Genomic DNA, 14,492 nt, shown 5'->3' with positions numbered 1-14,492 from the left:
ACCAGCAGTAATCACTTAAAAACCATGGGGAAAATATTAAATTGCAGCAGCTGACATCATTGAAAAAAAATACTGTGCATTTTTGAAAGTAACAGAAATGAGCAATGAAAAAGAGCAAAATTTTGTTTTCAAACTTTTTTGATAGGGACCCAAACATTTGAAAGAATATTTATTTCAAACCAAAATGAGTTTGTGCTTTTCACAGAAGGTAAGTCTTGATTAAAACGTTCTGTTCTCGGACTGAACCTCAAAGTATTTTAATTCTGATTATCATGCGCTGAAGCCAGTTTGAGGGCACATACTAGGGGTCATTGCATTTTGACAAGAGTATACAGTATACTGCATTATGCAGTCAAACTTTGCCTTCCTAATCCAATAATCAATAATCCAGGTAAGGAAATCACAGAGAGGTGACTCAATTCATCTGGACACAACGTTTATTGAGAGAAAAGTTTCATCACTCATCTAAGTGACCTCTTCAGTCTCAACTGACTGCAGGTATCCCCACCCTTATAAACAATACAGTAGCATAACAACTGAAAACGATCGGTTTCATATGCAAATTTCCATGACCATTAACTAGAGTTACAATGGCCATGTGTACTATTCACAGAGGATTGGGGAATAGTTGCAATCACAGCATTGTAAAATGGCAAAAGAGCACATCCTTGATAGGGAGGAATGCTGGATTGAATGGGGAGTCAAGGAGGCCATCTATGTGAAGAGGGAAAGACCATCCCTGAACTGAACCGAGGTGGGGGGTTAGGAGTACATCTGTCACCATTTTACAAAGCTGTGATTACGACTATTCCCCAGTCCTCTGTGAATAGTACACATGGGCACTGTAACGCTAGTTAATGGTCACAGCAATTTGCATAAGAAATTGATCGTTGTTTTTGGTCATTATGCCACTGTATTGTTTATGAGACTGAGGATACCTGCAGTAGCAGACAGGTACTGGGAGGCCAGAAGGGCCGCCGCTTCGACGGTTGCAGATGCAAAAACTTGGGTGTAGGAGGAATTCAGCGAGGCTATGGAGGAATACTTTCGGTTGGCCTCAAGGAAGTTCTGGCAAACCATCCGGCGACTCAGGAAGGGGAAGCAGGGCTTGACTCAGGCTGTGTTCAGTCGGGAAGGGGAACTGTTGACCCGGACTGGGGATGCTGTCGAGTGGTGGAAAGAACACTTTGAAGAGCTCCTGAACCCGGCTAACATGTCTTCAGTGGAGGAGGTAGAGTCTGAAGACTCAGGGGAAGCCCCACCCATATCCCTGGCAGAGGTCTCTGAGGTAGTTAAAAAGCTCCTTGGTGGCAAGGCACTGGGTGTGGAGGAGAGTCGCCCTGAGATGTTGAAGGCTCTGGACATTGTTGGGCTGTCTTGGTTGACACGCCCCTTCAGTGTCGTGTGGAGGTTGGGTACAGTACCTGTAGAGTGGCAGACTGGGGTGGTGGTTCCCATATTTAAAAAAGGGGACTGGAGGTGTGCTCCAGTTACCAGGGCATCACATTGCTCAGCCTCCCTGGGAACGTCTACTAGGCTCCGACCAATTGTCAAACCTCGGATCCAGGAGGAACAATGCGGATTCCATCCTGGCCGTGGAACAATGGACCAACTCTTTACCCTTGCAGAAGTGCTGAGGGGGACATGAGAGTTTGACCAGCCAGTCTACATGTGTTTTGTGGACTTGGAGAAGGCTTACAACCATGTACCCCAGGGCACTCTGTGGGGGGTACCGCAGGAGTATGGGGTACTGAGGCAGTTGCTACAAGCCATCCGGTCCTTGTAAAACCAAAGTGAGAGCTGTGTCCACATTCTCCGCACAAAGTCAAACATGTTTTCGGTGGGTGTCGAACTCCGACAAGGTTGTCCCTTGTCTCCGATTCTGTTTGTGATATTCATGGACAGGATCTCAAGGTGCAGCCAAGGTGAGGAGTGTGTCCGTTTTGAGAACCTCAGAATTGCATATCTGCTCTTCGCAGATGATGTGGTTTTGTTGGGTTCATCAGAACGCAACCTCCAGCGCACACTGGGGCAGTTTGAAGCTAAGTGTGAAATGGCTGGGATGAGAGTCAGCAACTCTAAGTCTGAGGCCATGGTTCTCTACCGAAAAATGGTGGATCGCTCCCTCTGGGTTGAGGATGAGTTGTAGCCTCAAGTGAAAGAGTTCAAGTATCTCGGAGTCTTGTTTACGAGTGAGGGTAGGATGGAGTGGAAGATTGACAGACTGATTGGGGCAGTATCAACAGTAATGCGCATGTTGTACCAGATCGTTATGGTGAAGAAGGAGCTGAGCCAGAAGGCAAAGCTTTCAATTTACCAGTCAATCTTCGTTCCAACCCTCACCTATGGTCATGAGCTTTGGGTAGTGACCGAAAGGGTGAGGTCACAGATACAAGCGGCTGAAATGAGTTTCCTCTGTAGGGTGTCAGGGTTCAGCCTTAGAGATAGGGTGAGAAGCTCAGACATCCGGAGGGAGTTCAAAGTAGAGCTGCTGCTCCTTCGCGTTGAAAGGAGCCAGATGAGGTGGTTCGGGCATCTGATTAGGATGCCTCCTGGGTGCCTTCCTTTGGAATTTTTCCGAGCATGGTCAGCTGGGAGGAGACCCCAGGGTAGACCCAGAACTCACTGGAGGGACTACATGTCCAATCTGGCCTGGGAATGCCTTGGGATCCCCCAGGAGGAGCTGGAGGGCATTGCTGGGGAGAGGGACGTCTGGAGTGCCCTACTTAGCTTGCTGCCACTGTGACCTGACCCTGGAGAGGCGGCTGAAGATGAATGAATGAATGAATGAATGAATGGTACCTGCAGTCAGTTGAGACTGAAGAGGTCACTTAGATGAGTGATGAAATGTTTCTCTCAATAAATGTTGTGCCCAAATGAACTGATTCACCTTTCTGTGACAGTCAAGCTATATACCAAATTAGAAAACCAGAAAATCCTTGGCTGATGAAAGCACCAATTTCTTTTGAATCATTAGTTTACTAGTTAGTCAGAATAATTAACCTTTTTTCATTTGTCATAGACTGTGTCCTGGCCACGATTTGAAAAACATCATCATCCTGTGACTTAAAGGATGTCAAAATCAAATTTTTCAACATTATCTCTGTACTATATGTTGTAGATTTAACACTCCATTAGCAGCCATAATACTGAGCAGTCTTCTGTGTGTCTCTGAAATGGCACCAAAATTATGCAGAAAGTGTCTGTCGATGACATCACTGGAACACAGTCTGTTACTGTAAATATGTTCTTCCTGGTTTGCCAATAGGCTGCATTGTATAAGAAAGTAATAATGTTACATACAACTGTAAAAGACAATGCAAATAACAGCACAAGGTAGTGTTATTATTCGCATTTTCTTATACAATGCAGCCTATCGGCAAACCAGAAAGGAAGTTTTCACATTCATGAATTGCCTGTTAGTTATGGCACTAGCAGACACAATTTTGGCAGCATTTAAGAGACACACAGACGACTGCTTTGTATAATGGCTGTTAGTGGAGTGTTATTCCTACAACATTTCGAGATAATGTTGCAAACCGTAACTGTTTCCCATTAGGGTACCTTAGTTTTTCTAATGTCCAGTAGTGGGTGGCTCCATTCTTCTGGTCTTGCACCTCCACAGCCACAATAGTGCGTGGGAAGTGCCGTTTCTCTCTGTCCTTATATGCCTCTGGGGGCAACAGGTCCGGGGGCAGGGGAGAGTAAAGAGTGTCTGTCAGAAGCACAAACTGGAACTGGACCTGGAGGGGGGGTGGTGGCACAGGACAGGGTGTGGTCAGAGGCGAAATAAAAACAGTTCTGCAGATAGTATGGAGTTTACAGAATAAAAAACTTGTGCAACCTTCTTCTTGAGCTCTACACTAATGGCATTGGCCTCCTTAAGGAAGATGGCGTTTCCCCACAGCAGGTCACGAAGAGAGGTGAACTGATAGCAGCGCCACTTACGGAAGCCCCACACAGCCAGCTCCATCTCTTTTTCTGTCCATTGTACTGTGGGCCAAAGAAGAAACAAGATGACCACACACCAAAGACAAATACTGAACAGATGTATTCCATTTTGATTTCTTGATTACTCTACCTTCCTCCTCTGCCTCCTCCTCTTCCTCAGTGACTTCTGGATAATAGCGGTCCACCTGCTTCTGCAGTGCTTCAAGCTTGCTCTCATAATCCTAGACAAACATATACATATATGTTTTACCATCAACTAGAACCTGCTGAAAGGCGCTCCAAATAGTGGAGTCATGACAAGACACAAAAAGTCTGTGCCTATTTAAATGCCCAAACCCAGTGGTCATGTAGATCAGCAAGTTGTTTTGTTTGACTGATATGCAATAAAACAATGGGATGAAATGTCATCTACATATGAAGTGTATGTGAAAAGCTTTGAAGAAAATCAGCTGGACAATAACCATTTGAAATGCTATAAGCTCACGTACGGTATGATTGATAAAAATGTAAACTGTGTTCAAATATGTATTTCACAAATGAAGGTCTTCAGCGTACTTCTTGATTTATAAGTACAAATGAGAAACCGCGAAAAACAGTAATTCTCCATTTCATATTTCAAGACATCAAAGCGTAACCCTAATACATGTGAACATGGCTCCCTTACACCTTCTTTAGCACTAAGCCCCTGAAAGTTCCCTGCTTTTATGGTTTTTGTCTGTGATGTTATTAAACACAACATCAATGCAAAATGATGACATGGTTAAGGCAAGAATAAGCCATAGTCAGTGATTTGACTGAATGAGGATCAGATCTAACCCTTAACTTACCAGTCTTTGCTGCTCCAGTAAATTGTTGGCCTCCTCTCTTTCTTTGCGATACTGGTCCTCCAACTCCTGCAGTCTGGGGACACAGAGATGAAGAGTGTACATACTATGTAGGTGTGACAGTCTACCTCAAACTACCCACCATCTTTTGAGGGTTTTAGAGGATGGGATAAGAGGCATGATACTGTGGGCTGTTTAATGATGGTATGACAGCTGTGAAGCCATAGGTCATAACGGTGCTGGTCTGAATTGAATCGTTTGTAATTTTTGAAGTCTGTATTTATTTTATACTGACTGCTCATCTAGTACAAAGGTAGGTTTTATTTTCACAGTCATTCATCCATTTATTCATACTGGGCCACCAGACCCATCTTGCTGTCAAAAGTTCAATGAATGGCAGACTAACCCGCAATCCTCATTCAGTTTAAAAATACACTTCAAGGTTCAGCAAAAGGTAAGATGATGCTACAACAATCTATCATAGCAAATTTGAGAAGTCATTTTAAAAATGTACCGTTGCTTTTATTACTAAATTCCCTCTCAGTGTTTGGGTTAGGGTTAGGGTTAGTGTGACTCCTGCTGGTAATCATTTGTAGGCTGTGTTGCATGGAGGGGGAAAAAATGGCAGGAAACGACTGTAACCAGTTGTAAAAAACTGTAAAGTTTTTAAATGACAACTTGAAATTGCTATGACAGATTGCTGTTGTATCATGTTAGCTTTGGCTGAACCATGGCATGCTCTTTTGCACTGAATGAGGATTGTGGATTTGTCCCCCATTAATGGCATTGAACTGTGGATGGCACACTGGACCTGTGAATCCAGTATGAAGAAAAAGATGTATGACTGTGAAAATGAACCATACTTGTGTACTGTATTTTATCAAGTAACAATAACAATCGACAACTCTGTGGTTTCACAAAGTGTGGCAGCCAAAAATCTTGCTGTTATGTTTGATCCCAGCCTTTCCTTTGATAAGCACATGAAAGAAATCACCAAGACTGCCTTTTTTCACTTATGTAACATCGCTAAAATTCGGTCTTTTCTCTCCATGGCTGATGCAGACTTTAAGAGATGCATTTGTTTCATCAAGACTTGATTACTGTAATGTTCTGCTTTCAGGTTTGCCACATTCTGGTACTAAAAGTCTTCAGATGGTTCAGAATGCTGCTGCTAGAATCCTAACTAAATCGAGGAAATTTGACCATATTACACCAATTCTCGCCTCCCTTCATTGGCTTCCTATCCATGTTAGATCAGAATACAAGGTGCTTCTGCTGACTTATAAAATCCTAAATGGGCTTGCCCCATCTTACCTGTCTGATCTCCTTAAACCATACATTCCATCTTGAGCTCTTTGTTGTCAAAATACAGGGCTCCTGTGTGTACCCGAAGTTAAAAAAAAGTCAGCTGGTGGCAGGGCCTTTTCCTATCGGGCCCCATTCTTGTGGAATAACCTGCCTGTTGCCATCAGACAATCAGTTTGTTGAGTCCTTTAAATCCAAACTTAAAACTCACCTTTTTGCCTTAGCTTACAATTAGTTGCCTTTAAGTTGAGTACTTCACAACCTGTACTGCATGGCAGGTCGGTTTTCTGTCTCAATGAATTTACCAACCACTGTTCTGCTGACGAGATTATAGAGTATAGATTATGACTAATTGATGACTGAATTGATTATGACTAATGACTATTGCAAACTGTTCTGTTCTCTCACGTCTTTTCTCTCTCTCTGAATGATGTCTTCTCCTTTCTCTTTTCCTGTGTGTGAATGGTGTCATGTGAGTCTCCCTTGTGTGCACATGCAGTCGGTTCTCCTCCCAGGTCTCTGTGGTGATGGTGGTCACCACTTGGACGCTGCCTGCCATTCCCCTCATCACATTTTCTTTTTATAAATCCACATATATATTTTTTTTACATGATGATGCTTGTTGCATGGCTTGGGTCCTGGACTGTTCCGATGGCGTCTGGACACTGCTTGGCATACTGTGCATCATAGTCTTCATAAATTTTATAAGTCCATTATAATTCTGTTATCCTCTTTCAATGTTGTATTGTGTAAATTGTGTAAACACAACATACATTGCACGTTGTCCGTCTTGGGAGAGAGATCCCTCCTCTGTTGCTCTCCCTGAGGTTTCTTCCTATTTTTTCTCCCTGTTAAAGGTTTTTTTTTTAGGGAGTTGTTCCTTATCCGTTGAGAAGGTCTAAGGACAGGATGTTGTGTTGCTGTAAAGCCCACTGAGGCAAATTTGTAATTTGTGATATTGGGCTATACAAATAAAATTGACTTGATTTGACTTGACTTGACTGTTGCATGAGCACTGAGGTACAAAATGGGGACAGACTGAAAAATCTGAATTATTTTGTAAACCTCATCTCCTCAACACTTTCTGTAACTTTCCCCTAAGAATCTCGCATTAGATATGTCAGCAGGAGACCCCTCTCCTCTGATTTGACCTTTTGATTGATTTATAAGGCTCACGGATGTCCTTTCTATTTACCTCTGGTCCATCTCCTGTTTCATGTCAATGCCCTGTTTCTCCAGCAACTCTCTCTGGGCAAAGGCCCAGTCCACAGGCTCGGCAGGAGTTTCAGCACAGGGGGTCCTCTCCCTCTCAGCCCTGGCCTGCTCAGGGTGGTTGAAGCGGAAAACATGGCTCTTCCCCAGGATGATTCGATTTCCTACAAGGGCAATGTCAGGGGCAGGCATCAGAAATCAGGACATATCAAAATTGAATGCATTCAAAGATATAGAGACTACAAATATTGAGTTGTGCCAGGTGTGTGGAAAAAGGAAAGACAATTAGGAGGACAGAGAGCAAGAGGGGTATGTCACCTGACTTCAGGACTGTGGGTTCGGTCACTCTCTTTCCATTGACATAGGTCTCAGCATCCTCGCAGGGCTCCAGGATGACAGCTACTTAGGAACCATGGGGGAGGGGAGGAGACAGTGTGAGACATAGTACCTTCTAATGTTAACTAAGAGCCTAAGATGCAGGGAGATATAGCTCACCTTCTCCTGTTGGACCAGTAGTGCTGGTAAAGGTACAGTGCTCATCCTTTATAAAATGGCCACTGAGGACTATGTCCTGACGACTGCTGGCATCTACACGACCCACCCTGGTGAACAAAGACAAACTGCTTCAGGGTCCAGCATAGAGAGAGTAAAGCAACAGTAAAACATCCCTTTGCTGATCATTACAGTAACTAAACATGAACACATACAATGTAATTTGCTGATTCTGTCATTTTATAATGTGGAATGTTAAAAATAGACAAAGCAATGTAAAACTCCAAACCTGACTGACTTTGACATGGAACTTCTTATAATAAAGACAATGGGCCTCATTCATCAATTGTTTGTATGTACAAATTTGTTCTTACACACCCATGGAATTTTTAAGCTGTGAAGTTTGTCTCAGAGACCACTGTAGAACCTGGGTAACCCCTGAATTTAGACACCAATTGGCTAATACTTATATCTTTGCTAGCATGGGTGATTGCTCATTGCAAGAGGTAGACAATAAATGTTGGGGGGAAGGTATTACAAATAACCATCAGGCTTTGCTTCTGACTGTCAGACAATCTTGGGAGATAAAAAAAAATCCCATGGGTGTCTAAGAACAAATTTTGAATGATTGATGAATGAGACCTATTGTGTGTGTATATGTTTTGTTTTTGTTTTTTTGCCTCTGCTGTCTTGCTGTACCTGCCCATGGATTACTACTATCCATCTCTTCCATCTCTTCCTGTCCTCTGCATCTCCCTCTGTCACACCAGCCACCTGCATGTCTTACCTGCCCATGGACTATAGTTTGAAATTACAGCAGCTATACATATTTACAAAAATATTTATCAGTGTGTGCTGTCCCTGTAAAACTAAAGTGAATGAACTGAACTAAACTGAACTAAACTACTAAATTAAACTAAACTTAAATAATTTGAACAAACCTATTACAATCTTAAAATACTGTAGCATACTGGATGCGATTACTGGGTAAACAGTGTTCTAAAATAGGGTGTCTCACTGCACCATGCACAAACTGGGATTTTAGGGTAAAACGGATTTCTAACCGAGTAATTCCATCTTTGATGTAGTACAAGAGGCACTCAGACATCAGAGGATCTTCATTTAGGTTCACCAGATGAGGAGTCTAATACAGAGAGAATTAAACTAAGTTAATGTGGTTAATCCAATGCATAAAGTAGTTGTTTTCCATATATATATATATATGAGAAAAACAGATCACTCAGTTGGAGCATCAGCAAAGAGAAAAAAAACATGCAAATTCACTCTCACATGCTCCACAGCATGAGTCAATATGTTTAATACAGTCTCCATGGAATACTGTGGATCTGTAGGCAAACAGCATTAAATCACTAAAACGGGGCATTGTTAGCATTTTTTCTTCCCCCATATTTACACTCATCACTGCCTCCAGTGCATTGAGGTTGTATTTGCACTGAATAATAAAGAGGATTTAAAATAACACTAAATGAAAAGGAGAAAAGCTCGACTGATCCATCATGGTGTCAAGACCTACATGAGTGTGGTGATAGGAGGCTATAGCCTGTGACTAAGAAGGCAGCATATTCAAACCAGGATTTTGTTTTCCGTGTTTGAAGAGACTCTGTTTTGACCATGATATTCTTACTTTTTCCTCTGGGAAAGAGAACAGAGAAGAAGAGATCTTAAACTAGGGGCAACATGTGAGTTTAGAGGAGCACACAAAGGAGGATATGGCATCAGACACTGCAGAACTACAAACCTCATTAGGGGAGAACAGCCCTACTGTGTCAATAAACACAGCTTCGGGTTTTCTGGGGCTATCTGAAGGCTTTGGAGTGAATATCAAACATCTTAAATGAAGCATTACCAGTTTTGAACCTAATCAGCATGATTATGCTTCAAAAACATTAATTCACTGTGTTGACTTTGTTGATTTCATGATGTAGCACATACTACAAATCTTTGGGAGAGTTCTGAAGGGTTCATATATTTTACCTTTTTAGGAGAGAAGACACCAACAGTTCCACCATCTTCTCGCATTGCCACACCCATTTCCGCCAGTAAGGCCTCTCTGTTCAAAGTCATACAGTACTGCGTCAGGACCACCAACCAAATTAATTTGCATTGAGGGTATATGGCTCTCAGTAATTCTCATCTCGATAAAGTTTACTCCATTGATGTTGTTGAACGTACTACCTGGTCGACAAAAAGGTATAACCAGTTCTCACCTTTCCATCCTAATAGCTTCTGTACGGCGAAGTTTCTCCTCCCAAGTCTCATTGAGTTCAGCAATGATTTTCTCTGTTTCCTGACGTTTTCAATGAGAGTGTTTGTTATGGTAAAGAATCAATCAGATGTTTGCCCAATAGGTAACAGTGTAATGGCACTTGGCCAGCCCAACTACATCAGTGGTTCTCAACGGGGGGGGGGGCTCGGTGAGCTGCCAGGTGGGCACTGAGATGGTAGGAAATCGTTGACAGCTTCAAACACAAAGCATCAAGGCATAATAATTATTCAGCTAAGCAAATAACACAGATCAAGCCATTAATATTACATAAAATGTAATGGCTGTTGTACTTTCTGTAGATGTCACACTCATATGTTTGCTATGAATGGTAAAAAGGAAATAAAGGATTTTTGCTTTGTAAATATTTAGGATCACTACAATGCCAAATGTTGCTTTTAAATCACTTTCATGCTTTTATGGGGTTGAATGGAATAAGCTCGACTAGCTGCAATAGAGTGTATGCAGATGTAGTTGGGATGATGACAGGGAGACAGGTTAACATGTCTCCTGGGGGGCCTTGGGGGGAAAAATGATGAGAACCACTGAATTACATGTTATTTTTCATAGATCTAAAAATTTGCAGTTGTCAGACATGTAAAATTAGTTCCTTATGAAAGTTCCTTGTCATAGGGATGTCAAGGTGTTAATAATCAGAACTAATTAATTATTATAGCACAGTTAGTTTTTCATAGCTGTGTGTGGACTATAGAGTGGTGTGTCCTTCAGTTGTCACCTTCAGTCTCTCAATAGCCTCCTCACTGCCTGGGCTGAACATGATGCGGTCGTGGAGGCTGGCAATGGATCCTGCACGGCTGGACAGGGCCGAGAGAGACGGGGAGGGACTCATCCCCGTCATGGCATTGGTCACTGTGGAGAAATCATCCCTTTGATTGACAGCTTGGCCTTTATTGTTATTGTTCTTGTAATCGGATAGGTCTGTCAGGAAGGGAAGGGCCACGGGGAGCGAAGAGGAAGTGAGGGTGGGGAAGCCAGGGAATGGGGAGTCAGGAAACGGAGAAAAGCAGACAGATAAGGAAGAGAAGAGAGGATAAAATAGAAAAGAAGGAGAAAGAGCATATGTAGCTTGAAACAAATCTGATTTACAAAGACGAAATGTTTTCATAAGGGGAGAGCAGCACCAGCTGAAAGCATCACAAAAAGAAGACTGGGGTAGAAGCAGCATAAGCTCAAAGCCGCACGCAAATAAGACCAGCTTAGAGATGCAATAGCGGGGCATCCGGCCATTTGAGGACTAAATTAAATGCAACTGTAACATCAAATTTCAAGCATAGTGCTGTGCTTATAACCATTCCAGTAAGATTGTGTAGCACATACTGTACATTTACCATTCAAAGGGAAACTAAATTGCCGAATTAACTTTCTGTTGCCCATTTTCAATCAAATTGCTTGGTCAATTAACGTGTCTTTTGTAATAAATAGGAAACAAACGGAAAAAAAATACATACATGCATATCAAAGGGATTAGTCATTTTTAACGAGGTCTATTTGCCACAGAGAACAATATAAAGCCAGTACTTCATAGTTCAGATTACATCTAAATGCTGGCAAGATCCATTAACTGCTCCATGAGCTGCTTAAAAAAAAAAAATCACTCCCAAATCAATTACTATATGACGAAGTGCATCACTGTGGCAGAGATAGAGATTGATATGCGCAACCAGTGAGTGAACAAAGACAAGTAATCATTTGTGAAATATTGATTTGTTGAAATGGTCTTGCAAAAAATACTAATTTCATATCATGTTACTAATTTTTGATGTTGTTATTCTGCACTGCTGAGACCAATGATACGAGATGAAGAACATCATACCTGCTGGGCTGCTATGGCAACAGAGAGCAATAAAGTGAGAAATTATATCACATCCATCCATCTGGACACTCTCTTTTGACTGCCACGATGAATCATATAACATCTCCAACACAGTGCAGTTAATAGTCCCATATACTGTGGAATGACTATAAAACTTTAATTTCACTTGAGACGACTACCTCAAGATTTAATATTGCACCTAGTCACAGTGTTCATAAAAGACTGTATGGCCATTATGCGCTCATATCCCTCCTCTTGTTTGATTTCCAACAGCCATCAGGAGGTGACAGAGTTTGGTGTCCCTAGCAGACGCTCTTTGCCAGAAGAATGGGAGCGTATGAACTATGCCTAAGCCAGTCAGTCTCTCACTGACAGCCATTTGTGAAATGGAAGCACTGGGGAGGTAACCAAGTTGTAAAAAAATCAAATAAAACAAAATGTCATTTAGATGTGGGATTGTACAGACTGTGTTTTTGCATATTGCCTGTAGTTGCTTAATAGGCAAATGCTTAAACTCATTCCACCGGTGCCAAAGCAAAGAAGCCATATAAAAATCTCTACAGCACCAGGGCATGGCTGATATAGGCCGAGAAATATCAATATTCGAGCCAAGATGAAAAATGCTTAATATCGCCTTAAATCCAATCCTAAAGGCAAATATGTTATCACTATCAAATAAACATACACGTGCTTCTGTTTCACTGGGAATTTGTGTTGACCATCTAAAGCCAAATCGGAGCAACCAATTACTCATTTCATACGGGGTGCTGCAGAGAAAACAATAGAGCTACTTAATATTGTAACAGTAAGCGCTGGTGGTGCTAGGACCACAACAACAGCAAAAGCAAAGAGCCATAGAAACACACATTTCAAACCACATATCTCAGTACCAGACCCCCGGTATGCTAAGAAGAGAAGATCAAGAATGATAGAGAGAAGGAGAGAAAGATAAAAAAAGAGACAGGGGGAAAACCTTTAGATTGATTGATCCATTTGCTGTTTGCTGAGTATCTGAGTCAGGGCAGAGGATGATCAAGAGAGTTTGAGTTTTCTCTGTGTTTAATGCATATTCATGCATATTATTTTCAATTTCATTTGTCCTCGACCAGCATTGCCACTGAGTCACTCAGAGAATCAGCCAAGGCAATAGGTATGAGAAAGACAGCATTGTTGTGATAACCTACAAACACACATGTTGTCCATGAGAAAATGGAGAGTGAAAGTGCCATGCTCATGAAACATGTTGGGTAAGCAGGAAAAAAGTGGGGGTTTGTGTATCATCGTGTACATGTCTACTGACAAAACCATTAAAGGACCTTTTCATGACATGGTAACTTGCTATACCACCAATAGTCCAGGTTAGCGAAATAGACAAATCCTTACTCTCTATGATGTCACCCAGGCCCTGGGCATAAAGGAGGTCTTTTAGACGAGACACCTCCTCCTTCAGCTCGCGTACCAGACGGTTATTGGGGTCCTCATTGATAACGGCGTTACAGCGGATCTGTTTGGCGCGGTCTGCATACCTGTAAGGGAACAAGCTCACATCTTGACACCTGTCCAGATGGAAATAACAGCACACATGCACCCATGCAGAACCCACCTACCTCTTTCACACACACACACACACACACACACACACACACACACACACACACACACACACACACACACACACACACACACACACACACACACACACACACACACACAAAATCTGCACCTCATGACATGATTCAGCAGTCTGCTACTGCAACTTTTGAAGGGTATTAAAAGAATAAACTGGCACAGATCACTGAAGAAACCATATTTCTTTGTTACACAATGATGTAGTCTCTGTGGCTTCAGTACCCTTCAATTTCACATTCATCCGCTATGTGGGAGGAAAAGACTGCAGCAGAATGAGTCTTCTCAGTGCTCTACCTGAGTGTGCTAAGGGTCTCATCGTAGTTGATATCCGCTGGACTTAATGCAGCCACCATAGCTGTACGAGAATTACCCCCTGTGAGGAAAAAAAGAGGAGGTTATTTGGTTAATGTTGGATTTATAGGCCCAGAGCAAGCAGGGCAATGAAACTGTACTCCACCTGTCAAATAGAGAATTACTGTGTTAAAGCTCATACCCAAATTTTCTCTTAACAGCCACGTTAACACGGAGTCTCTGTATGGAATGAAGCTCTCCACTTTTTTCTTCTTTTTATTCTGTGTGGGAAATATAAAATATAAACAAAAAATAGGACAATTGTCCACATATGTACGCTTTATGTAAACTATACTGCATGTGATGTTTTGTGTTCACAATAGCTTACCTTATTTGGTCCTGAATCCTTAGGGGAACCAGATAAGAAAAGAGAAAATGATTTATAACCATATTTTCCACTACCAAACAGCACTGAATACATTCAAAATCACTGAAAAGAAAAGGTATTTATACCACCTCTGCCAGTGCAGAGATGACTTTCCCCAGTGTGGTCAGAGATTTGTTGATGTTTGCTCCTTCCTGTGACAAAGTAAGAGGTACTGACACTGTCACCAAATACACAGTACTTGAACTGATTAATCATGGACAAAGAAATAGTTAATTAAAAAAA

The 14,492-nt window shown here is 42.0% G+C and overlaps 1 protein-coding gene across 1 annotated transcript in view; it reads right to left on the bottom strand.

Annotated features, from left to right (window-relative positions):
• The window catches only part of kif1aa (kinesin family member 1Aa), a 44,968-nt gene that overhangs the window by 18,456 nt on the left and 12,020 nt on the right, over positions 1–14,492 (bottom strand). Inside the window, exons 8-23 of the mRNA XM_056277279.1 lie at positions 14,336–14,401; positions 14,211–14,228; positions 14,025–14,103; positions 13,826–13,904; positions 13,286–13,428; positions 10,805–10,938; positions 10,013–10,092; positions 9,780–9,855; positions 8,849–8,928; positions 7,788–7,894; positions 7,611–7,694; positions 7,276–7,456; positions 4,779–4,851; positions 4,082–4,172; positions 3,845–3,993; positions 3,565–3,743 (exon numbers count right to left, since the gene is read on the bottom strand). Coding sequence (XP_056133254.1) covers positions 3,565–3,743; positions 3,845–3,993; positions 4,082–4,172; positions 4,779–4,851; positions 7,276–7,456; positions 7,611–7,694; positions 7,788–7,894; positions 8,849–8,928; positions 9,780–9,855; positions 10,013–10,092; positions 10,805–10,938; positions 13,286–13,428; positions 13,826–13,904; positions 14,025–14,103; positions 14,211–14,228; positions 14,336–14,401 — 1,619 coding nt within the window. The remainder of the gene's footprint in view (positions 1–3,564; positions 3,744–3,844; positions 3,994–4,081; positions 4,173–4,778; positions 4,852–7,275; positions 7,457–7,610; positions 7,695–7,787; positions 7,895–8,848; positions 8,929–9,779; positions 9,856–10,012; positions 10,093–10,804; positions 10,939–13,285; positions 13,429–13,825; positions 13,905–14,024; positions 14,104–14,210; positions 14,229–14,335; positions 14,402–14,492) is intronic.

The sequence above is a fragment of the Lampris incognitus genome, chromosome 3 (genome assembly GCF_029633865.1).
Source record: "Lampris incognitus isolate fLamInc1 chromosome 3, fLamInc1.hap2, whole genome shotgun sequence".
NCBI lineage: Eukaryota > Metazoa > Chordata > Actinopteri > Lampriformes > Lampridae > Lampris > Lampris incognitus.
Note: the sequence above shows the minus strand (reverse complement) of the source record. Positions and strands in the feature narration are given on the sequence as shown.